Source organism: Battus philenor, unplaced genomic scaffold (assembly GCF_028537555.1).
Source record: "Battus philenor isolate CCGP_79_NKW_IND1 unplaced genomic scaffold, ilBatPhil1.0.hap1 SCAF_26, whole genome shotgun sequence".
Taxonomy (NCBI): domain Eukaryota; kingdom Metazoa; phylum Arthropoda; class Insecta; order Lepidoptera; family Papilionidae; genus Battus; species Battus philenor.
This window is the reverse complement of record NW_027181689.1, coordinates 9,203,481-9,230,792: the sequence shown is the minus strand read 5'-3', so window position 1 is coordinate 9,230,792 and position 27,312 is coordinate 9,203,481. Positions and strand designations below refer to the sequence as shown.

Sequence of the window (27,312 nt, the reverse complement as noted above, 5' to 3'; positions counted from 1 at the left end):
TGTACACAGGCTTTCTCGAAAGATTTCCATTTAATCCCTTTGCAAGCAGCTTATATCTGGCTTCTTCCAAAGAATTTAACAGGTTGTATATTCATCCAGGAGACGGATATTCAACGCTGTGCTAGCTGGGCTGAGGTCTCCGCCCCAAAACATCAGACCCAGTGGCCATCTGTTCTGCCTTATATGTGGCCCACCCACTACTACTTTATTTACCTGGCTTGGATATGCCGGGGACAGATGTGTGATGAACAGAATTCTTTATTCATTCTTAACAGTGATTCAAATCATCAATCACTATATATATATATATATATATATATATATATATATATATATATATATATATATATATATACATATATATTAAAATAAATACACGATCTAGGTATTGTAACAAAATTGTAAAAAAAAAGATGGCGGCGACAGAACTCAAATAAAAATGTCACAAAAAACATTCAAAGGAGTCTTTTTGGCGGAAGTGATTCTCGTATCAGTAAAATGATGCTACTTAGTACTGCCAGTTAAAGTCGCATTCTCATATAAACAACAACCGGGTTAATCAATAATATGTTATTTATTAATATTATCATGCAATTATAAATGTGCGTCTTGAGAAGAATATCAGAAGGGCCGTCATCTTAAATCATATAGCTACGTGATGATAGTATAACAATAAAAACATCATCATGTAAGACTGTAGGCGCCCATAGTCTAAGCTTTACCTCGAAGATTGTCACGATGATCTGTCTTGAGTTGCCCACATTCAGCGTCTTTCTACGTACCTTATATTTGTCATCAGTCCACTTATGGGAAGCCTGCCCACAGTGTCCCACTATCACATCAGACGTGCAATTATTTAAGCTTATGGTGACGTTAGTTCCTCTGCGCATCTTTTCATTTATGATTCGATCTCAAAGCGAAGTTATATCGTAGCCCTCTATTGTTTTCCTGTTGACCTTGAGCCTTATAAAGCACATAGAATACCACCACAAGATCTTCGTCTTAATGTTGCGGATATTTGGACTAGAAGATGTTTAGATGCTTCATAAAATACACAGGGAAGATATAAAGTTCCATTTGCCAATCTTGTCATTGTTGCAAAAAAAAAAATCAAAATTATCACTGCAAAAAAAAAAATTCTTAATTTAAAAAATGTCACCGAATCTATATTCGTTATAATTAGTAGATTATGAGTTGACAATTCTGTTGGATAACAGGTAATTTAGTAACGTAAATAATCGAGTTGTTTTTCCGGTATCGTGGCACGTGTAAAGCTTGATATCCGGTGGTATTTGGGAGAGTCCAAGGTCCTTTTTTATTTGACGTTTCGCTAAAATTATTCGTTGCCTTTTTTTTTGCAACAACCGCTATTGTTAAATTGAAAATTCAATTATATGTTAATTAAAGACTCGGTGTTTAGCACTAATCTGTGTAACAACTCCTGAAGATGCCCCGTGGAGGGGTGAAACACGTGTTGAGTGAATTTACGGTGGCGGTTGTGTAGTTGGCATTGTCTGTCGCATGCGCATTTACGAGCGGGCTGGCGGGCGGTGCACTTTCATGCACGACAACCACTGCATGTGCGGAGGTGGCTAGATATTGGTCCTTTCTTATTTAGGATGGACTTCCGCAATGTAACGCCTGAATCTATTAAATAATTAAAGATTTCATTACGTATATGTAAATAATAATACGTGTAATTTTTTTTGGATAACAGTAAAACTGTTAAGTTAGAAGTAAGTTTGATTGCAATAATAAGTCATAAAGGTTAATTATATATGATTGGAAATAGGGATAGAAGTGTACATATAGCTCATTTGTCAGCTGTAAGCACATTATTACTTACACATTTATTTCCGATCACCATGTATAAAGTGATCATTATGAAATTTGTTACATTAATTTAATTATTCCATCGAAATGCAACAACATAATAGCTTTAGGTAGAACAAAGTTTGCTGTGATAAATAGTTAAGAATTATTAATTTTAATATGTAGTAATTCGAATTTTGAAGACGCTCTTTCTAACTATATTATCATTGTCTAATTTAATATTTCTGAAATCATAGATTTTAGAATAAAACATATCATATATTGACAGCAAATATGCTATAAATTTACCCTTTTGAAGTTTTTACATCGATAACCAATCAATCTACATACTAGCCGTCAAGACAGAATTCGTAATGTCAAAAGTTATTGGCCGATTGTAGTTCGATAAAAATAAAATTTTATGTTTCATCATGAACACATTATTCGATCGCTTCAATCTAAAATTACATTTGTATTATTATAATTATAAATATTACACAATTATTAGTACACGATATGTTTAATTACATTCCAACACGCCTTTTTTCTATTTCATAGACGTCAAATATTTTGACAGCTAAGGATAGATTTTTTATTTAGTCTGTGATTTGTTTATTATACTCGCAATTTTTAATCTACTGTCTACTTAAGAACCTTCATCGTGCATTAGCGAAAATTAAAAAAAAATATCCGAATTCGTTGCACCATTTTGTATGTTTGGTGATTATTCTTTATTTATATTTTAAAAAAATATCCTAAGGCTCGATTGTATCGAGTTAGCGAATCTTTTTGCGAGCAAAGGTAATGTTTAGAAAGCTTCCATTGTTACATTTAAAAATGACAAAGAAGGTTTGCGTGACAATACTCCTTGGATATTTATGAATTTTAAATTGTTTAAATAATTACGTGGTCTTGCTGGATTTTTTTCGCCTGTTCCTTTTAAGTTTGAGGCGTTTATCATCTGTTGATAGATCCAACTTGACGACAACAACAGATGTAAAGCCTCGTATGTTTAAAAAATGAATTTAAATATTTACGTTAAAAAGATCACAATATACAATCATCATCATAATAGATGAACACTCTTTACAATGTCACTTCACATAGGCCTCTCACAAAAATCGCCGACTAGCGGTTTTGAGCCCGCATCTAGCGAATTTCTGCGACCTTGACTATATTACAATAAAAAATGCTATAAATAAATAAAAAAGTAAACATATAATGAACGATTATTTTTACAGTAACTACTGGTCTCTGTATTTATTTGCGCCGCTAAGCAGTAATGTCTAAACATTACTGTCACATTGGGATAAATAAAGAAATCTTTGCTTACACGAGCAAACTTTATTGATTGATTTGACATTTAGATTAAATTATTAATAAAATCTACTTAATTAACATTATAATATTCATGCATTATTAAAAAAAAATCTGCACGAATTAGTTTCAAATGGTTTATTTATGATTCTAATCGATATAATTATAATTCTCATGGTCCATTTGTTAAGATAAGATCAAATACATATTTTATCTTGTGTAAAAAAATTATCGCAACTTTTATTAATAGTATTCGTAATTTAAAAAAAAATCTAAAAAGTATATTAATCAAAACCTTTAAGTTATGTTGTCAACTTAAATATGTTGTAGCAGAGAAATAGCTGTGATAACTTTATAATTAAGTTTAACTAGACTATATAAAATAATCATGTCTGCCGAAAATAATTTCTCTAAATTACTTTGCAATCAACTCTACTGTTGCAGTAAGCATTGGTTAAGTGATAAAAAGCTTATCTAAGTTTATTGTAGGCTCTTCTCTGATTATAGCACGTTTGGAAACCACGTTGCGTTGACTCCTATTATATGGGAAGTTAATCTTGTTAGTTTGTATTAATTTGGGGTTTTCCGGCATTTTTCTTACTACGTAAACAAGTGATAGTAAGAAATGATTATAATTGGATAGTAATATAGATAAATAAATAAGCTTAATCACGTCATTTACTGTATTCGCCGCTCGTGGAATGAATTACCCGAATAGATTTGACACTAAACCTATTTGAATTTTCTTCTGTTCTTCTTTTCTTAGTAAGAAAAGGACTACTATATAGCTACGCTACTACACCTGGCGGTGGAGGTGTTTGGCACTAATCGGTGTAACATTATTCCTGAGGATGCACCGTGGAGGGGTGAAACACGTGTTGAGTGATTTAACAATGGTAGTTGTGTAATTCGCATTGTTTGCCGCATGCGCATTTTTTAGCGGGCTGGCAAGCGGTGCACTTTAATGCACGACTACTGCTGCAAAGCGGTAGTAGCTATATAGTAGTCTTTTTCTTACTTAGGATGGACTTCCGTAAATTAACGTCTGAATCCATTAGATACTTTTTTCTTGCCTTACCTTGTTACGCTCCTTTACATTGTTCTCTAATAAACATACGCAATGTTTATAAGAGAACAATGTAAAGGAGCGTGTCATAGATTATATTAGGGCTTTCAAGACGGACACGGACCTCCTTTAGAAAAAACCCACTGTAAAATCTTTTGATGAGTTGGCCCGGAATGACCTCAAAGCATTTAACGGTCTGTGGCGCTTGTGCGACTTGAAATAAAATAATGTAGAAATTAATGTTTAATTGAGTAAATGTTTTAATTTATATTGTTTATATATATATTGTAAATAATATAGCGCTGTCGTGACTCGTAGGTAAAAGAAAGATTCGTATTAAATAGTAATTCCTCTACCAACTGTCTGCGTTCAATAAACGAAAAAAAAATACATTGTAAACAAAACACTCTAGCGATACAAATTAGATATATAATAATTTAAATAAAAAAAAGGATCGTAAGAAATGAAGAGACTGAAGGAGAATGCATGTTAAGTGTATCTATAACTTAATATAATATCGTCTGTTTAATTTTATTATTTCAGTGTCGTTCTCACTTGGTTTCACACATCATAGTTTGACAACGGCTTTGCCGACTTGATTCATGATTTTCTAACACGTTTCGGAGAAACGTAAAGAAACTTGGATAATTTCATATGTAATAACTATTGAAGGAATGCGCATTTGACAGTTCGGTATATTTTCGGTATATATTTAAGTACGACCAGCCGGTAACTTATGGCAATATATATATATATATATATATATATATATATATATATATATATATATATACATATATATATATATATATATATATATATATACATATACATATATATACATAGATATGGTATATATATGTATGTATATATGTATATACCATATATATCTGTTCATCATTAGATGCGTAGTACAGATTTACATAAGCTTTCACACACTATGTTAAATATGCTCCATTTAAACATAAATTACGTACGGAATCTACTATATCCACGTGTTAATCAGAAAATAAAGAATTAGTGTTTAATTGCCTTTTATTCATGTTTTATATACATTATTTATTCAAGTTAAATGAATTTAACATCTGTATGATAATAAATTCCTATTTACAGAAATATCATATAGATAACCTATTTAAAATAGACTTGTAAAATTTATAAATTAAATTCGAATTTTTATTTTAATTTTATTAATAAATTAATGTATAACCAAATTATATGCCTATTATGTAGATATAATTTTTTGGCGAAAGATACCGACATAGTCCGATGAATGGGCAAGTTGTGGCACAAAGTGGCAGCGGGCAGATTACGAAAAGTTGGCCACTTAGTTTTAAAGTTTCTGGAGGGGAGACAATGAATCGGGAAGCAGTATACAGGATGTCCACCCACAAGATGGATAGAAGACTTCGTTAACATCTTTAGATATCTGATGCAGATCGCTTTTCGATTCTCTTAGTTATCTATGGTGGGAGACCTATGTCCAGTAGTGGGCATGTTATAGCTGAAATGACGATGATAATTTATTACAATGATTTTTATATACAGAGTGTTCGTTATAAAATATTTGAGATTTTTTGTGCGTGTGCGAAACCGTGTAACAAACTTTATCATTATATATATTGATATACATATTTAACACTAGAGCGATAGAGAAAGGATAAGACGACTTAATCCTTAATAACCTAGAGTTTCAATTTTGATACCAATCTTTTAAACCGAATGTTCACATTACTATTAGTTTTTTTATAGGTTGGCTGTACGTATTTTACTGTTGTATAACATTCTTTTCAACGAATTTAAAAAAAAATAATGTCATTATTGTTTTATTTTATCTATGAGTAGTATGAATATTAAAAAAAATCACTTTTGTAAATCAGGCTACTAAGGGTTAAACTGATTTTGTAAATGGCGCTCGAATATTTGCCTAGTTTTGTCATATTTCGTAATTAATACAGACGTGAAATTTATTTTTTTCTCAATGTCAATTTACATATCGTGTAAACTTACTAATAAATAAATAAATATGAAAAAAAAGAACACGAAAAAAATATTTAAAATAGTTGATTGATGTTTAATCTGTTAGTTTTGTGTGTACTACACTTCAGCACGAAATTGCGCCTTCGTACTGATAAAACAAAACAACCTAAATAATGTTGCGGCCTCGAATTCTAAATAAATGGCTATCTACTGTGCTTCCGACCTCGTTGTGTTTCCTAAACACTCGCGCCACAATAATTTGATTGTCTAAAAAACTGGCAGCCAGTCACGTACAGATAAAAAAAAGCAATGATAATGATTTGCGTGCAGATTTCACAATCTTCCTACGACAGTTGCTACAGTTATGCGGGCTTACCGAAGGGAACATCCTAAGACAAATCTTTCTTATTGTACACAAAAAGGTATTGGCTGTTTTAAAATATATCTCCTAACGTAATAGCATTTTTGAAGGACTTATTAATAAAAAGATTGTAATGAATATAAATCAATAGCTGAAAAATAAAAGCACATTGCTCGTGTAATATTTAATGGAATCAGGCGTTACCTCGCGGAAGTCCATCCTAAGTAAGAAAAGGACCAATATTTAGCCACTTTCGCACATGCAGTGGTAGTCGTGCAATAAAGTGCACCACCCGCCAGCCCGCTGATAAATGCGCACCAAACTCTGTGTTTAGCACTAATCGGTGTAACATAACTCCTGAAGATGCCACGTGGAAGGGTGAAACACGTGTTGAGTAATTTGGCGGTGACGGTTGTGTGATTCGCATTGTTTGCCGCATACGCATTTATCAGCGGGCTGGCGGGCGGTGCACTTTATTGCACGACTACCACTGCATGTGCGGAAGTGGCTAAATATTAGTCCTTTTCTTACGTTACGAAAAGTTTTCCACTATGAGCCGGTACTAGCGACGACATACTCAAGATCGCATGAAGCCGCTGCAGTACAGGACTAGTAGTCGAGGCGATCTTTGGGTAGGCATGTGCTTTATAGAGAGCTTCCAATGGCTGAAAAGAAGGACATACGAAAGTTACTCAAGTGTCGACCATGAGACGGTAGACGGCAGAGTACGACTGATCATTAGTGGTCTTTGGGCTTGGCCTATGCCTTGCAGTGGGCGTCTATAACAGACGTCTATAATAGACTGCAGACAGTATATACGAAAGCATTGTGAAATCTGTGAATAAGTGAATGTATTCTAGTCATTTAATGAATGGTACACTCTATCAAAAAATGAAAGGTTTTAGGAAAAAATTTCACGCATTTAGTATAGTAAGAAAAAAAATCGGATAATTACATAATAGATTTAATTATTATTTACTATCTGAATTTGCCGAGATTTTATTGCCACAAGTTATCAGCCATAATGTAACATATTTCAGCGTGATAATTGTAAATAGGCTAATTAGATTTTTTTTACGAAAAATAGCTGTAATCATCCCTTTAAAGTTTTTACACCAAAATAAAACATCCTGTATGTTATAGTTTGTTTAATATACTTTTAGCGAGTACGCTACAATTGGATATTAATTAAATGTTCATTTAAGTCAGTAAATTACTTACTAAATTAACAGAGAACGGGTTAAAAGTATTCGTATAAATGTAGTAATTAACATTAATTGAATCTGTTTTTTATTATACAGTAGGTTGTTATTTTATTTACTTTTTAAGTTGGATTTTGAATTGATTTTACGTAAAGATATATGACAATGTGTCTAACAATTACTTTTGATATTTAATATTGAAATAATTTTTCACTACCGTGATCTTATCTGTATCAAAATACTATATTCCTAAATGTGGTCAAGTTATAGGTTTTTGATTCTTATATTTTTCTATTCCGATATGCTATAAGCGTTTATTAGTTAGTATCGGATTAAAATAGCTTTGCACATGAGAATAATTCAGTGGTTATATGAGATAAATAACGCGTTATAGTTCATTTGCGTTAAAAATGCAATGTAACATTGTCCGTCGATCGAATCAAATTGTTCGTAATTAGAAAGTAAAGTAATAAGTAACTTTTGAAGCAATACTTTCAAAGGTAACGGTTGTGTATTTCACGTTAACGTGAATAAGTCGTCGGACAACGATTGTTTGTATTCTTAACGCAAATGAACTAAAGGTCGGTTTTCAATGAAAGGAACGTCAAAGTTGCCGCACTGGTATTTATAGATTCTGCGGGCTTGAGAGGGCAGAGTGATTGTTGTTTAACCTTAACCTTGTTTGATTATAATAATAATATATTTATTATAAACAATGTCTTATATAATTTAACTCAAGGAACTCCCTGGGCAGCCCTGGGTTCAGCCTTTACATGCATTAATACTGAATTGAAATATTTGCGGTTCAATGCCGTAGTGCTCTGTCACCTAAAACCCGGTGAAGCTGAAGAGGTGAGAATGCAGTGTTTGTAATTCCTTTTCCATTTCTTATGAGAAGACGTAAAGGTTTGCATACATTATCCGTTGTAATCAATCGTAACAGGTACTTTGTGTAATCAACGCTTGCCTAGTCCCACCCTTATCAACGACCAATATTTGTTTTCGCCAAACACTTCCACTACATGACGTCATCTTCGCTCCGTCCCTTTCTTGTTTATTCCGTATTATTATCTCTTTCCAACACTCATGAGTGTAAAGGATAATTTTGATAAGCTTTGCTTGTTTGTGTTATTAAGAATTTAATATTGATTTTCAAATAAAACATTACCTTAATAACGACTTTATTCTAAAATTCTTATTTTAAAATTTCAAAATATAACGATTTTCTGTATTAACAACATTGGAATTACAATAAAACTTCTCAATTATTTCTTGATTAGTCCTTGACGGAATTGATAACGAGCTCTTTATATGACACTATATCTTCAGCTTCAATTATCTAGAACATCGAGGAGGTGATCGTTTACTTGGTTTTCTGCCGTAGCAATTTGTTGGAGGTACCTGATTGTCTGCGATGTGGCCAAAATAACTAAAGATTCGTTGGTAGATCTTCATGAATATCGGTCTTGAGTTTTTTGGACTGTCTTGTTGGTGTGTCTTGATGTCAATGGTATCCTTCCCTCCTTCTCCGTTTCTGGTCTGTAGCGAGAACTGACCATAGCTTAGAGCCGTAAAGAAATATCGAGCATACTAGCGTTCATACAAGTCTTTGGTTGCAATGGACATATTTCTATTATATTTTGCTTGTAATAATACTACCCATCGAGCTTCATAGGTAAACCCAGGGACGCTTAATAAACCATGAATAGAGCTACGTTCGTAATTTCTCTAGAAGAAGGAAGACGAATAAAAGGAACCGATATAACCCTGTGGATTAGTATGTTGTTGCAGTGGACAGAACCGATAGTGCGTAGAACCTGGGTTGGAAACCATAGTCAGACAAGAGGAGTATAGGTCATTAACTAGTTTGTCAATAACTTTGGACACAGGCTGCTTTTAACCTGCTTTATTGAAAATATATGATCAAGTATTGGACTTCCTAGAAATTGATTGGACTTTTACAATTTGTTTAAGATCCCAGGTTTTCTTTTCACAGATTCCGTAAATCATTGAATCCTAAGTAAGAAATGGACCAATATTTAGCCACTTCCGCACATGCAGTGGTAGTCGTGCAACAAAGTGCACCTTTGTGCCCGCCAGCCCGCTAATAAATGCGCAAGCGGCAAACATTGCGAATTAAACAACCACCACCGTTAAAACACTCAACACGTGTTTCACCCATCCACGGAGCATCTTCAGGAGTTATGTTACACCGATTAGTACCAAACGGAGACTCTGTATTTGAACTTTGTTGCAGGACTATCACTGCATGTGCGGAAGTGGCTAAATATTGGTCCTTATCTTACTTAGGATGTACTTCCGCAAAATAACGCCTGATTCCATTAAATCATTGTATCCTGTTAAACAAACTGACAATCGTCTGAACAATAAAACCCACTAAACTACGCCAGGCATAGCCTGTCTCGTATAGTGCACTAAGTTGAAGTAACATTTTGTACTCGTGTACAGCATTAATAAAAGATTGGATAACAATTAAGGTAGTAAGAAAGTACAGATAATAAAAAACAATGTAGATAAAGAAGAATACTATGATAAAAAAGGAGACATGTAATTATTAATAAATACATTCATCGTTTCCGGTTTATGTCTCTATCTATTTCATTTACTAAATCACAATATTTTTTTAAATTAAGGAAAATAAATATTCATTTGTTTTTGACGGAATGTCACTGTTTCATACATTAAACACGTGGAGAAGGAACTTGGCTTACAGTGGTTTAATAATTTTTTTCAGATTAGAATTTTTAATCTTTATTTTATTTTTTCCTTCCATGCTTTCAGTTTCTTCTTCTATTCTTCATCTTTCTTGCACAGAAATTCTAGTTTCATCTGATTGGTGATAGTAAGACGCTAAAGGAGCTTACTTTAAACCTCATTCTGTAAAGAAGTCCTATGACTCTGGGAATCTCGGCTCGGAGTACTACAATGTTACCTAGGGACCCCAAGAAGGGACCTTGACTTTAGCTTTTCAAATCAATGGTTTCCGAATAGAACCGATCCTGGAGTTGATCCGTTGCTTTTCATCACCATCGTTATATTAGAGGATTGATGTCAATTTCAAGACATAGGCGTCCACCAAAGATCGTCACAATGATTAGCAACTTGCTTAATCTTGACTAAGAAGTCTTTTTTTTTAATGGCCCCTGCTATTGGGAGCCTCTCGTACCCCCTATCTGGTGTGGGACAGGGACTTTTTATTTACATTAATTTAATTTTTTTTCACATACATTTTTTATTTTCTTTCTCTTCTTTCATACTTCATATTATCTGTCGTTCATGTCTCTCTTTCTACAATTCTACTGTCTTTCCCTTTCGCTCTGTATCGCCTTTCATTCGTTCCTCATTACTTTTACATTTTCTTATATTCTATATCACATTTTTTACTTATGTTCTATTATTATTCTATATCACAATTTTTACTTATATTATATTATTATTCTACATCACTTTATTACTTTTCTTTGTCAGTCTTATTTGTTTGCAATTTTTTATTTGACTAAGAAGTCGGTCTATCTAGTGAGGGGACCTACTCACACAGTATCTATCGGCAAAGCTGCTGCTGCTGTAAATATGCTGCTGCTATGCTGCTGTAAATATAAGTTAAGATTACATTGAGAAAAATTTATTACTACTCACTAAATTTAAAGAACACTACCTTCGAAACATTAATGCGAATTTAATTCTGTGGAAATCCCCTATTAAAAACATGTACATTTGGTACTTTCCCTAAACATGTTGAAGGTACGATTTTGGAACATACCTGTTTTACGGAACTGAGTACGTATGTGTTTTTAATGCATAGAGTATGTATAAATGTACATGCTAGACAATGCATCAAGAGATGTTTACGCAATATTTATTTACAGGAAAACAATGAGCATTGGGAAAATCGAGCGTCTTTCAACACGACGCTCACAATGGCTGTGAAAATTTTTGCGGTGCGTTGCAAATGATGTTATATAACTTAATCACACTGTTCGTGTGTGTACATTTAGATATACTTTTTATAACACTAATGTTTATGTGCCTGACTGTACCTTAAAGAAATTAGAGTGTTTATTTAAACTATAATCAAATGTAATTAACTTTGTACGTCACTTGTGGTCGTTATCAGGTGTTGAGCTTCCGGAGTGACCACGGTTGAAGCACAGCTGAGAAAGTCCACCCTTTATATGGGCAGACGACCATGATAACAACGTCGAAAGATGCTTGGTGCAGATCGCTTTATACCGCTCCCATAGGAAATGTATCAGTGGACGTTCTATGGCGAAAATTATGTTGATAAATGAATATAAAAATCATTATCCACTTGTCTACTTATGGAAAACAATATTTATGTTTAGTATAAATACCAACATATATTTATTTATTTATTTACTTTATTGGAGATAGACAGTAACAAAAGACAGTAAGAAAGTACAAACTTAGAAGCTTAGAAATATAAGATTAATTACAGTTGTTACCTTATAACTATCTCACTGAGAACACATAATGATTTATAGTCAAACAATGAAAAAACAAATAAAAATAAAGACATTACTAAACAGGGATCAAAGACTATGGTTTATACATTTATATTATATTTATATCATGGTTTAAATTGCATTGTATGTACTCAATAATTTGGAACGAAATTGTTTTTTAAAAGATATGAGAGAGCACGAGAATATATCAATATCACTAACATATGAATTGTGGAGGTGAATAAGTATTACAAATAAATATAGTATAGTATTACAAATAAACATGAATAGTAAATATATTAAATAAATAAATCTACAGGTATTATTATGTAATCACGTGATATTTACATTATTGAGTGATATATTATTTCGAGAAAGAATCTTTTTGCTTTATATCAGCTGTAAGACGTCCACAGCTGGAAAAAGAACTCTCCCGTAGTCTTCTAATAGGACTGGTGTAATGCGGCCTTTACCAAGCGTCTTCAGACCTCATATAACCTGTCCACTTCGTACGTGACATCCCACGCTGTGCTTTCGAATCTTTGCATCTCTACTTCAACCTTAAGGCCGTAGCGGATATATGTTCTGCATGAAATGGTGATCATCTTGTCGATCATCGATACGATGGATCGACTGAAGGGAGAGACAAACATACGTTTACTATTTATATAAATCTAATATATAAAATTCTCGTGTCACGGTGTTCGAACTTGAACTCCTCTGAAACGGCTTGACCGATTTTTACTAAATTTTATATGCGTATTCAGTAGGTCTGAGAATCGGCTACTATCTATTTTTCATACCCCTAAGTGATAAGGGTTGTTCACACTTAAAAATTTTTTTTTATTTTTTTGACGAAATTTTATGTTTTTATTTTTTTATGATACAACATACAAAAATACATACAACCATAAATTTTCACCCCTCTACGATCAACCCTTATTTTTAAATTGAAAATTAAAAATATTTTTTTTGCAAAACTACGTTTGCGGGATCAGCTAGTATAATATAACATATATACGAGACGAAATAAGGATGACGAAAGAAATAGACCAACCTTTGCTAGGATACGACGTAAGAATCCTTAAGTAGGTTACTTAAACGAATACTTAAAGAAAATTCTCTAGATCTCGTCGCCAGAAAAAACTTATGAAGTAAATACGATAGATCCATCTCGAAAAATATATTCAGAGACACGCATATACGGCGCTAAAAGACAACGATTAGAATGATTGAAATAAAAAAAAAAACAATTCTTCTTACGTATTAAGATTCCATAAACAAAACGCGATAAGATATATATTAACATAAACATTTACCGCGTTACATGGCGTTATCACCGCGAGAATAAATAATTATGAAACATTTCATAACTTCATTCATATAACACTGTTACATACCATATAAGTCAGATTACGTTAATAAATTTAAATACGAAAATGTACATTAGAGATTCTACTCTATATCTTCTTTTTTACCGTACTTTCACTAGTGTCCAAGTGGCACTTGCCTATTCTGCGGGTTCGAGGTCTATGATCTCTTTTAAGATGCAAAACTTAGGAGGTCCATACTACTATGACGCCGTACCATTGGGAGGAGAACGCTTCATAAAAAGACTAGACTCAAGGGCCCCCACTAGATGACTTCGGCTTCGGTAGTCACTCGTTAATGTCCGTTTCGAATTCGTGCCAGATGGCCAAACCTCGACTTAGTCGAGTGCTGTTACCATTAATAAAAAAATTTCAAGAATTTTGAGCTAGGAGTAGTGGCGGAGGAAATTCGTGCAAAGTTTCTTTTATTATTCTCCACATAGGATCATTTACATTGACCACTCGTTTTGGGAATAATGTAAGAAGAATGTGATTTAATAGAAATTAAAATCATATTTAATGTAATCAGGCGTTACCTTGCGGAAGTCCATCCTAAATAAGAAAAGGACCAATATTTAGCCACTTCCGCACATGCAGTGGTAGTCGTGCAACAAAGCGCACCGCCCGCCAGCCCGCTGATAAATGCGTATGCGGCAAACGACTGCTACTTCATGTGCGGAAGTGGCTAAATATTGGTCCTTTTCTTAATTAAAAACATATTTAATTTCCCTATAATGGCAACCTTCATTTTAGATCTACGAAAATCCAAAAGCGTCCTAATCCAAAAAGATCATATAACAAAGCTAAAAAGTTTTTTGTGCTCCTTCCACAATATTCTTAAGGGTACAGCCTATTATAAATTAAAAATCCTTCACACAATAACAGGATATTTTAACAAGTTTTTGTTGAAAGATTTGTTTTTTTAATTATATCGCAAGATAATTTAGAGACATTGCATTATAGTGTATTGTTATACCGTATGCATTTGCTTATAAAATATATTTTTATGAAGCCTACAGAAAGGTAAAAAAATCTTATCTTTATTTCTAGTGCTAACGCCATGTACTGCTATTTTTATTAAATTTATTAAAATTTATACCCTCTTGGCATCTCCAAAATCACTTTCTTGGTACATTATTGTTTCTTAATAAAAATAAACAAGACTTTTAATCAATAATAACATAAATTAACTAAAATTAAACACCTTATTACAACTAATAGCTACTTCCTCCATCTCGTAATCTAAGCTATAAGCTATAAATAGCAGCTGCTATATAGCTATGGTATTTAGCATAAGCGACACTGATCCCAGGTCGAATGAACCCGTTTCTCCTTTCAGGAAGTGTTATGTTCTATTGTGACGTAAGTAACAGTTAACATTTCATAGTCTATTTATGTAACTATCGTAAAAGGAATTAAAAAAAAATACATAAATTTTATAATAATGAAGTAGTAATGTCCAATATGACAGCTGTTATATAAACTAACATTACACGAATTAAATAAATATAAGGTTGAATTTAATCTTTTTTACCAGTGTAATATTATTAGTAAACTTTTCTTGATAAAATTTATCGAAATAATTTATGAAATCACATTATTATAAACATTGTTTTTTAGTTTTGGAACACAGTTGCCTTCAAAACAATATCTATGCCATTTTCACTTGTGTCCAATATGATTCGTATATTGGCTATATTATAATATAAAAAGATGTACAGTGTGTCAGAATATTTATACATTTTACAGAACGTTTATATTCAACGACTTGAAGTTATACATTATATACACCCCGTAGATATTAGTATAACTAAAAGTAATTTACATCTTTTTTCTAATTTACCTTAAATCTTCAACACTATTTATTATTCCAATACGTTTACCTTTTTGCTATACAATAATTAACGGTCTCGTATAGACGATACGTTTATTACAACGTTATTACAAAGTGAAATACATCTCAGTCGAGCAGACATAGAATTTATTGCCGCGCCGTCCCATGCAAACAACAACATTTTGTATACCGTCCTCCAACACACGGCCGGCTGTGAAAACATCGTACGCACACCAGCTCATGCACACACAAAACAAACCAGGAAACGTCTAGCGAAAAACAAACAGGGGTCTTTTGTGTTGTGTAAACAATTGCCTCGCCGTATGCAACAGGCGTGACGCGTCACAGAAAAATGATGCGCTTCTATTTTTACACCATAGATGGCGGTGTTCCATTGATAGAACTGTTAATAGCTTAGTAGTATTGATATTAAATCATAGATGTCGCTGTCATAAAAATCTTGACTATTTTTGCATTAAATCATATTTTATCATGTCGATCTACTAAATACATGATGAAATATAAGGATCATTTGTGAAGTTTGAACAACAAAACTGGTCACAAGTAACGATTTAACAAAATTCCCAGGCTATAGATTTATGGCGACACAATAATAAAAGAACGTTATCAAAACAATATATAGTACATTTGCGAAACGTGTAACTTTGAAATATGACGAAAAACGTACTCATGTAATTTTTGAATTTGAATATAATTTACATTTTAACGCCCCTAATTTGCCATTAATGTTTTAGAGATACAGAATTCACTTTAGTTAAAATTAGTTTTCCCTAGGTAGTCATTAATTAGAAAAACAATGTAAATAATGACAATAATTTGTTAGTTTTTCTTCTTAATTTTTAACATTTATTTATAACTATTGTGACTGTACATACTGCAATGTTTGAAAACGGCCTTTACCCAGTGTGTGTAGCCGGTGAAGAAATAACGTATCGGAGATGTGGACGTCAACAAGAACTTCACCGAGATATCGAATTAGAGATGTAGAGATCCCTAAAAGAATCAAAGTCACTGACGTAGCTCAAGCAGTTATCTGTCTAAAGTGGCAGTATCTGGGCACATAGCTCGTGCAACCAAGGTTCGTTAAGGGCGAAGGGTTTTCTAGTGACAGTTATGAGCTAGTAGAAGTGGCGTAGGCAAGTTCTTGGGTGCGAGCAGCGCAAGAAAGGTTACTGTGGCAATCTTTGTTTGAGGCCTGTTTTGCGTTTGGAGTCTATCGGCTTACATGATGGCAATGGTGACTGTATATAACATAAAAAGACAATGTTTATTTATTTTATGCAAAAAGTTTTTATATCGTAAATATTTTGTTGTATATTCCACAGATATTAGCGCCCGTGTCTTTGTTTTAAAAATAATGTTTAATGTAGCCGATTTCTTTTTATTTATCCTCGCGCTTCTGCATGGGAGTGTTTATTGGGTCTCTTAAATTACTTCCTAATTTAAATCTGAGGTTCTTAAATCATTGATTGTTTGTTTTTCACGACGCCTTAAAATTATAACGTAATTTTTAAAGGCTTTAGCTATATAGTGATGTACTAAATTAGATTTAATGAAGTATTTTTAGTCGTTATCTCCAAAACATACACACGAAGATATATTCTTAATATCTATGAAAAGGTGTTGCACGCGATTGGTACGGTAGTTTATATGAGTGCGGTGAGTCAAGCCGAATTGGAAACAATTCTTGTTTTGGTTGACACTCGACACTCGACGGGCGTGACATGGCAGCCTGTGTTTCGCAAAACAACACACACAAACCAAAACAACCGTAACGCAATCCATGCGCTATTTGATAATGATAGATTTTTGCTGACGACTTCTATAAATATAATATATATATCTATTCGAATACTGTAATACCCCGCTTTACGCGACCCCGTTATACGCGGTTTCACTATAACGCGAATTGCAAATTTCGCGCTCAAATGCCTCGAATTACGCGAAAGAGTGCGTAAAATATAATGTAGTCATCAACTTCTCTATGGTCGCGGGATCCCAATCCCCAACAGTGTTGGGTGTTATGAACGTATTTTACAAGAACGTAAACAAAACGTTACCCAAAAGACAATAGACGTATTCTTCCGTAAAAAATAAGAGTATGTATTGCATAGTGTTCCTAGAATTAAAGAGATTGATTAAAATGATTTGTATTTTTTTGTAATAATTTTTGACTATGTTTAATCATAAACCTCGTTATACGCGAATTTCAGTTAACGCGATTTTTTTTGGAACGTATCCCTCGCGTAAAGCGGGGTATTACTGTATCTGACAAATGTATTGTCCTTATACATGGTGATTGGGTATAGATGTAAAAGCTTTAAAGGTGGCGAAGGTTTTGATGGTTTTGGGGTCCAACTGTCTCGAGATAAGTTTCGAACAAGCTGATTTAAATGTAAAAATTGTTAACAGAGTGATCACTTTATCAAGGGTGATTGGTTATAGATGTAAAAGCGTTGCAGGGATTAATAAAAGGTTGTCAAATATCTCCCTTCCGCCTTTTTGTCTTTTGAATTTCGCGGCTATGTACAAAGCGCTACAGAGCTCGTATCTGGCAATACTATACATAATTTGAAAGGTCTTGACATAACCTACAAAACGACGTTATGCATGATTAGTTTGGATTATATATATTATATAGGTAATTTTTTGTCAATTAATGTACGGTGGACTCTGTCCAAAAATTACTGGTTTAAGGAATAATAAGATGATAACTCTTCTTCTTCTTCTTCCTTCCCTTTTCCCTTTATTTGGAGTCGGGTCTCCTTATCAATCATGGTTATCTGGTTTTCGTTGAATGTGGCCATACCATCGCAATCTATTTTCCTGTAATTTGCTGGGGATTGGAGCTACCTTAAACGAACCTCTGATATATTCGTTCTATTCTGTCCATTCTAGTGAGCTCATCTAAGCATCTTCATCTCATTGACATGAAGTGTTAGTTCGTGTCTCTGACTTACAGTCCAGCATTTCGAACCGTAAAGCATAGCTGGTTTGACAACGGCTTTGTAGACTTTACCCTTGGTCTTAATGGGCATACGGTTATCACATAGAACGCCTGACACTTACCTTCACTTCATCCATGCAGTTTGTACCCTGTTCTTGACATCAGCGGTTGAGTCTGCATCGGTACTTAAGATCGACCCTAGGTAACATGATAACATGGTAAGAAAAAGGCTTTTTAAAATTCGTATTACTATATTTTAAATTTAATTATTATTTGTCGTACAGACTTAGAATTGCCAGATATTAGTATCTGGTCGCAATCCAATAGAGATTTGAAGTGATCACTTCGTACAGGGTGATTGGAAATACGTGGAATCTTTAAAGCTTTTTGCTGATAAATGAGCTACATTCCCCATCATCAAGATACATTCACCTATATATAGCTTTTACACATATAAATAATCAATCTGTATACACTTGACTCTCGAAACTCGGGAGCCCTCAACATTAATGTTGTATAGGATCTTTGAGTCCAAAGTAAAGGCGTGGGATATAGGAAGACTTTTTCTGCTCCGGAATGGGGCTGTGGATGAAAATTTTCCCGGTGCTCCGCCATAGAGCGATTTTGATGTGACATATTTTTAATCAACGCAATTCTGACATACCTCTTCGATGGTATTTACTTTTACATTTATTTACCCTATGTAAATTAAGAAAATTGTTGACCGTCTTTCTTGACCTACACCGTCTATTTGAGATATTCGTACTTACATTACAGTAATATGAAAACGTCTGACAATATATATATATATATATATATATATATATACCGAAGTATCCTATCAAAAAAAAGTTTTAATGTATCGTTTAACGAAATGTATATTTTTAAAAAACAATTTGGTTTAATAAAAAAAAACCTTACGCCCTTTTAACGGCGTGAAGCGTTAATCGTCGAAATGGTCACGTTTCATTGCAGTGTTTCATGTTTTATATTTTTGCAAGAGCTATATATATATAGATATAAATATAGTATTCAACGACGACACTGACATTATTCTAAGTGATATGTGCTTAAACTAATAATGAAAATGACTTGTAATAAGAATTTAAAACACAACATTTTTAACGAAGTATTTATTATTGTATTTATTATTTTCTTCTCAGCTATTTATAAATACCGTAAACATTGCGAAAATCCGGAAAGTGCAAGCAATGCGGAAGATCACAATGGATTCTATATTTCCAGCTTTGTATAGCAAATAAATAAATAAAAGTATAAATATTTCTTAAAGCATTTATTTATTTAGTCTGTATATTGTATATGTCTTAATATGATATAGCTATATAGCTAATATGCGATTATAGCAGATATAGCTTTGAGCAAGCTTTTTTTTTTAATAAGCACACTGGCCACTTCCGCCGTCACTACTTTTTAGTTTTAATTTATTTTTCGAAATCATATTCGAACGATGAGATTTTATTGGTGCCATTACTTTTGTGTCAGTTATTCGTGTATATAATCTCTTGTTATTTATACAAGATAAAGAACACAACTGGTTTTCATTTCTACGCTAAAGGAAAATAAAAAATATTTGCACGGCTTATATTTCCTTATCTAACGAATAATCGAGAGGAATTTCGGCTTTCTCGGATACATTTGAATCAGTATGCTAAAAGCATTTATTAGGAGCGATTTTAGTTTTGATTTGTGTTCTTCTATATGGACGAATGTCTACATATATTTGGCCAAGCTATTTTTCCATAATCATAACATTACGGATAAATTGATAGCTTGATTACTTTTGTTATATTATTCCAGTTTCTTTTTTTATGCTGTTACAAGATATTTACAAGATCAAAATGGGTAGACATATCTTTAGTAAACGACGTATTACAGCTGAAAAGATGATTTAGATCGTCTGATTAAAATGATAAGTTAAAAATAAATTATTAAGTTTCCACTGAACTTTCTCTTTAACAACTGATTAATATAAAATTAAACACGCAGCCTTCACGCCTTTATTGTAACAAAATATTTACCTTTACGCTAATGTTGCCTTTGGGTGTACCATTCTTCTAAACTAACTAACCCTATTGCCATATGTCTGTTTAAACAAAATATTAATTTCGAATCTTAATACGTGTTATTAAAGTTCAATTTTCTCTGACATTAATAAGTAACATATACAAAATTTAGTTAAACAAGATTAGTCATAGACGAAGATTGCGCGACAGTATTTAAAAATACTATTAATTGTTTATGTTATACTGTATTGTGGGTTAAGAAATACGTGAGAAATGAGAGCTTGCATTGGGTTCTTTACGCCGCACCTATTTCGATATTAAAATAAATATTTCGTTTTTAATAAATTATAAGTGATATTTACATTCGAATGTAATGGTATTGAGAAATATTTGCTCGAAGAATTGCTCGTTTGAATTGGTAATAGGTGGCGCAAATCGCTCGTGTAACGTATGATCGTTGATGCTGAACAGTCTACTAGTATCGACCACGAGCCGAAAGACGTCGCGTGGATAGGCCCCTTTATGTGAACAGATGACATAGTTTAGATCGCGGGAGGTCACTAGAAGCAAGCAGAAGTAAGACTGGCATCGTGGCCATCTTTAGATAAAGCCAATGCCTTGCAGCGGAATAATAAAATAATGTACCTAGCCACTTAAGAGTAATAAGATGATGGAAAGAAGGCGATGAAAGCAAGAAGGAACGAAAGAACGAAATGAAAGATATTATGATGGAAATAAGGTAAGAACAAAAGAAATTGATAAGTATGACAGTGAGTGAAGAATAAAGATGGAAAATCTGAAAAACTTTTTTGTAAACAAAGACCCTGATCCCAAATAATTAGGGGTACGAGAGGCCTCCAATAGCGGAGGCCAATAAAAAATGCCTTGCAGTGATCTATTGATTGAAAAGAGAGAGACCAACATACGTTTACTATTTATATAAACATAATATAACATATATACAACAGGTTTATGGAACATTAAGTTCACGAAAAAAAAGGCAAAATTTTGCAAGGATATGACGTAAGAATCGTCAAGTGGGGCACTTAAACCAACGACCTTTGGGTTCGAAGGTTTCTCAAGTGGCAGCCACTACCCTGTAGGCCTTTCGACTTCTTAGTCAAGGTTGAAAGTCGCTGAATGAGAGATGCATAAGACAGATCATTAGGGCAGTTCTACGCCTTGTAGACGGAGCATATCAGCTGACAACATGACGTTTACACTTCCTGAAACCCACTCACACTTGATAGTAAGGATCATCGTAGATTCTGGAATTAGAAATTATATTGCGTTACAAAAAAGTATTTATTGACATAAATTATTTACTGTTCAGACAACTCGCTTGTGAGACGAGGTATCTTTGCTCGTATGAAAGGCTAAATAAATCTACTGTAATTTTCAAAAGGCTAGTAGAGTTTTACTAAGTTATATAAAAAAGTTTCGCTGTAGTATTTTGTATTCTAAAATGATAACTAAAGTAATGAGAGATATATATATAAATAAAAAAATATAGTAAACATAGATATTGAAAAATTTATAAAAGCGACAAATGTGTCGCAGGATGTAAGGCGATGTATGAAATGTAAATAAAAACCGCGAGAGTGGAGTGGAGAGTGGAAAAAATTGAGATAGATAAGAATAGGAGAGTTCAAAATCGACAAATAACTGAAAAACTTATTTAGATATACAAATCCCTTTAATTGTATAAGAGATAGGGAAACGGGAAGCCTTAAAAACGTGGGCCGTATAAAAAATGACAAGTAGAGAAATACTCCTGTTTACTAATTGACGTTTTTATTGGTTTTAGGTGTAAAAGATATAAAGACTTTATGTATTTGTATGTATTTGCTGTGAATCAATGTGTAGTGTAATATACACTGTATTAAAAATTATTGGTTTGATAAATAATAAATTTCACACTCTACACTGTTGGATATAGGCTTCTTGGCAAGGATATAGGCTTGGATATAGGCTTCTTCTTCTTCTTAGGTTGGCAATAGGGCTGCGTCTTTCAATTTACTGTCTACCTTGTGAGACTTTCTCCGCCTCAGGACCATAAATCAGCGACATTCGTCTGCTCTTTGCGCTACGTGGCCTACCCATTGCTATTTCAACTTGCTAATCCGCAATGCCTTCTATCTTTTATCAGATGTTTATGTCCAAAACTTTGTTATTTATATATAGACACGAGTAACTAAAATTATTTTTAAAGTAAGACACATTTAAGGAGCTAGTAATAGAGAGAGTATCAATAGGAATTATTTTTAAAGACACCATCAGGCATCAGGCTTTTCGCATCCTGGGATATTTTTGATACAAACATACATTTGATAAGTAATTCTTTAACTTTAGCATCTGGATATTTAATGGAATCAGGCGTTACCTCGCGGAAGTCCATCCTAAGTAAGAAAAGGACCAATATTTAGCCACTTCCGCACATCACATCTCCACGACTAACTCCTGAAGATGCCTCGTGGAGGGGTGAAGCACGTGTTGAGTGATTTGGTGGTGGCGGTTGTGTGATTCGCATTGTTTGCCGCATACGCATTTATCAGCGGGCTGGCGGGCGGTGCATTTCATTGCACGACTACCACTGCATGTGCGGAAGTGGCTAAATATTGGTCCTTTTCTTATTTAGCATCTGGATAACTTATAAGTATGTAATGTAAATAACTTTCAGCGAAAATGCGCAATGCCAATAACTTAAGTGACAACAGAAGCCACAGCATAATATAGTGCAGTATAATAAGGATTATTATTGTTTTTCTTTTCTGTTACAGATTGTATTCAAAACATCTCAGCTGTATCGACTCAGTCTTTTCAAGAGCAGCGAGGAGGTGTGCCGCAAGGTACTCGGGTCGCATAATTCAGATTAAAGTCAATTAAATAGTGTTAGATATAATAATAAATATTTATCCTGCTACAATCTGTGATATCTGGATGTGTCTCCAAAGGGACGAAGACAATGGGGATCATATAAATGATTTGGTGAGTTCTTTTATTAATATTTTTATTTCCTCTTCATATATATACTTACATTTTTATTTCTTTTTTTCACAGTTGATTTTATTTAAAGTTCCTAAATTAAATTATTTCCAGCATTGTTAAGATACAGTGCGTGTTTTATAAACTACTAAGAGAAGTTTTAAAATATTAGTAATATTCAGATATTTTACATTCATCTATTTTTTATCTGTATGCTCTATTCCATGTAAATTATAAAAAAAAATAAACTATGAATTGAACACATTTATTATGTATTATAGTTAATATTAACAATATTAGTATTTTAACAATATTAATTTTAGTTTACTTTTATATTTATTATGCGTTTGAAGAATTAGACTAAACGAGAAACAAAATTTAAATCAGAATAAGTTTCCTGTTTATTTGTCCACCTTTTCTTATAACCAAAAATACGATACGATGAGATATTTTTAATAAACTGAATGAAAAGCGGTTAAAGCAAAATGTATCAACATGACTATGGTGGAGGTTTAAAAAGCTTTAAAAATTCATGTGAAAACTTTTAAGAATGTTTTTAATTTTAATCGAAATATCTTTTTAAATGTTAAAACTAGTCAATGAATACGAAAAAATATAATTATAAGAAGTATTTACAATTATTTTCAGACGCTCTAGGTTTTGGTATTTTATATTTTTACATTATAATCAATTTATGAGTAAGACGCCCACTGTTGGGCACGGTCTTCCGCATAGATTTTCAATTAGACCGATTAGTAGCGGCCCATAGAGTCAATCATCCAAAGTCTTAATAAGCTCGTCTGTCCCCCTTATGAGTGGACGTCATACGCTTGCGTTTGCTGTTCCCTGGTCTTCACTACAGAGCCTTAAGGTTCCAGCGGTCAAATGTTCTACCCACTAATTGGCCTGCTAATTGCCATTTCAAGTTGCCAATCCCCTGGGCTATGTCGGTAATTTTTATTCTTCAATTGTACTCCTTAAACCTGAATCGCTTTTTAAAATCAATCCTCAGCTGGCGATCATTGAAAATACTATTTTTAAACTATTGTTCTTATAGGTATAAATATAAAACTTAATAAAATCATTTTTTTATCATGTTAAATAACCTAGAATGGTTTTTATAAAATTACACCGGGGAAAGAAAGTGCGAGCCAAGCGAAGCTGACAAGCGGCACTTATTAGTTGGTTAGCTGTGACCTCTGCATACCATAATACCACCAGCCAAGGGTGGCGATTATGGTATATCCCTCATAGATATCTTTATAGGAGGCCTATGCCTTATAGTTGGCATCTATGGGTTAAAACGAAGGTTTACAAATAAACACAGCTTGCGTCAAAAATAAGGCTGTATCTCGAAAATAAATAGGTTACAAAAAAAAAATTGAAGTAACAAAACTGGCTTAGTGCCAATTTGTGGAGTAGAAAAAATAATGAAAATAATAGTATAGAGTAAAACAAATCACCATCATCGTTATTTTTAACCATAGGATGTCCGGCGCTGGGCATAGTTCTCTATTAAGGTGAACAAACGACTTTACACCTGTCTACAACACGAATGCCCGCACCTTATATATTCAACAGTATGTATTTTAGTAAATAATTGAGATTTGTTTTACGTTTTCGTAATATAAATGTTTTTATTTTTATATTTATTTATTTAATCATCCTTTTAAAAATAATTTTTATTATATCAATTTTTGATAGTTTTTCTATCAATTTTACTAAAAATCTCGACAAAAATGCAATGCCTACCTTCTGTTTACAGGACTAATTTCGCAATGATCGTTTTTATTTATTTTTGTAATTTTTTTATTTCTTATTTTAATGAATAGTCTAAAACTGTTTATACATATTGATGAGTCTATAATGTATGTAGGCGATATACATTTACAGAAGCGGTACAATATCTTACAGGTTACTTCCATATCCACAGAATAAAGATAAAAAAATAGGAAAAGCTTGATTAATAACATTAATATTAATTATGTCAAAGAGGAAAAAAGTAAACAAATAATGAAGAAAAATTAAACAATATAACTTATTAATATCTAAATAATTGTCATAGTTGATGCTACAAAAGCCTTATACAAACTTTTTCAATATGTTAAGAAAGATTATACTAAACTTTATATTAATACGCTACCTTAAAATAAATTTTATATAATAATCATTTTAAGCACTTATTAAGGTTTATTTTAAAGTTTATGTTCGTATGTCCCTGGGTCTCTTACTGAAAATCAGCGTTGTGGTACGGGTTAGTCTGTATTGCAGTACACAAAAAATAGGTTCCCATTATTGATATTTATTATTATATTATACTTCTATAAGTTTTTAGTTAAGAGATTATTCTAACAATCAACTTTTTCATATTACTTTTTCTGATTTCTTTTAGATCTAGTACACTAAGTTAGAATCCTAGATCTGATTCTCTTGTTACAGATTATAAATAACAAAAAAAAGGAAGAAGTGGAGATAATTAGCAATGTATAAATAGTAATTGATAAAAGAAAATCTAGGAAAAACATTGAACAAAGAATAAATTTCCAAGCTCGCGTTGGTCGCATAGATAAACATAAAAAAAATGTAGTGGATACATAAATTGTATAATAAAACTTATTGAAAAAATAATTAACCCTGTATAAAAGGAATCTCCTACAAGTGCTTGGCCCAAGAGGATTTCAGATAGATTAATAAAATTTTTTTTTAAATAAATAGATATATGTAAGTCGATAAGATCTCGCTCGTAAGAATAACTAAATTAAAATTTTTTATCATTATATAAACCGCAGTATGTTCACAGCTGGATATAGGTCTTCATCCAACGTCTTCTGACGACTTTAACCCTTTTGGTGCCGGGAGCTGATTTATCGGTTCCTACTACACTGGTGAGAAATGCTAAAGCCGATATATCGTCCCACGCCACTACTTTATAAACACCATCAGAATACTACGAAGCCTAGTGGTTTATTACTCGCATTAACTCCATTTGAAAATAAATTTGTTATACGTACGTATATAAATCGTCTAACTTCATTATACATGAGAGAATTAAAAAATATAGTTTTTCATTTTAACTCTATGGGAGACAACCGAGTATGGAGGTACCGAAATCTAACACCTATGTATATCTAATATAAACACCTATGGTGACCGCTTCAGCATCTTCCAAGCTGCGGCGTCATTTGCTGTGGCTTTTTTGGGCCCTTATGGAACCTTTTCGAGATATTCTTTATACTGAATTAAAAAACTTGAGTCAATGTCTTGTTCTCTACTTTATTCAAAGTACAATGCTTTTTGAATCGTGTAAATGTTGATAGGTTTTTATGCGAATTTTCCCAAACCCTAGTAAAACTGTGAAATTCAGCCGGTTATTCCCGCAATGGCACATCTTTTTCGCCCGGCACTAAAAGGGTTAAAATACCATCTGTCTACCTTGTAGGAGTAAGTTTGTACTGTGTTTGTCTGCTTTTTTATCTTTTATAGGTGAAGCTTTTGACCTCTGTCTCGCCTGATGTTAATCTATGACGAGGTTTATAATAGTATATGCTTGCCTAGAAACCTATTCCGTGCTGGTAGGTTGTTCAACTCCTTAGCTATTCGCACTATAAAAGTGTTTTTTTTTTTTCACTCGTTCACCCTGTTTTGTTTGGTGCCGGAACGTTACAACGCGGGTGGAATTTTTTTTTTTAATTTTGATTTTGATTCCTACTCTTGTTTCGAGCAATGGTCTGCTGAACCACCTCTTTGCAGAACTTCAGAAATGCTGGACAACTTTTGTTATCGCCTATGCGGAAAGCGACACTTTCCTCTTCCACTATTTTGCCCATCTCAACTTCGAGGTTAACTCAGAGTCCTGGAAACACAGTATAGCCAAGGATAATGTGCACCATGGTCTGATCACAGAGACTC

The 27,312-nt window shown here is 33.0% G+C and overlaps 1 protein-coding gene across 1 annotated transcript in view; it reads left to right on the top strand.

Moving 5' to 3' along the window:
• FoxP (forkhead box P) overlaps positions 1-27,312 on the top strand; it is a 104,871-nt gene that overhangs the window by 15,164 nt on the left and 62,395 nt on the right. Inside the window, exon 2 of the mRNA XM_068768564.1 lies at positions 23,199-23,406. Coding sequence (XP_068624665.1) covers positions 23,359-23,406 — 48 coding nt within the window. The 5' untranslated portion in view covers positions 23,199-23,358. The remainder of the gene's footprint in view (positions 1-23,198; positions 23,407-27,312) is intronic.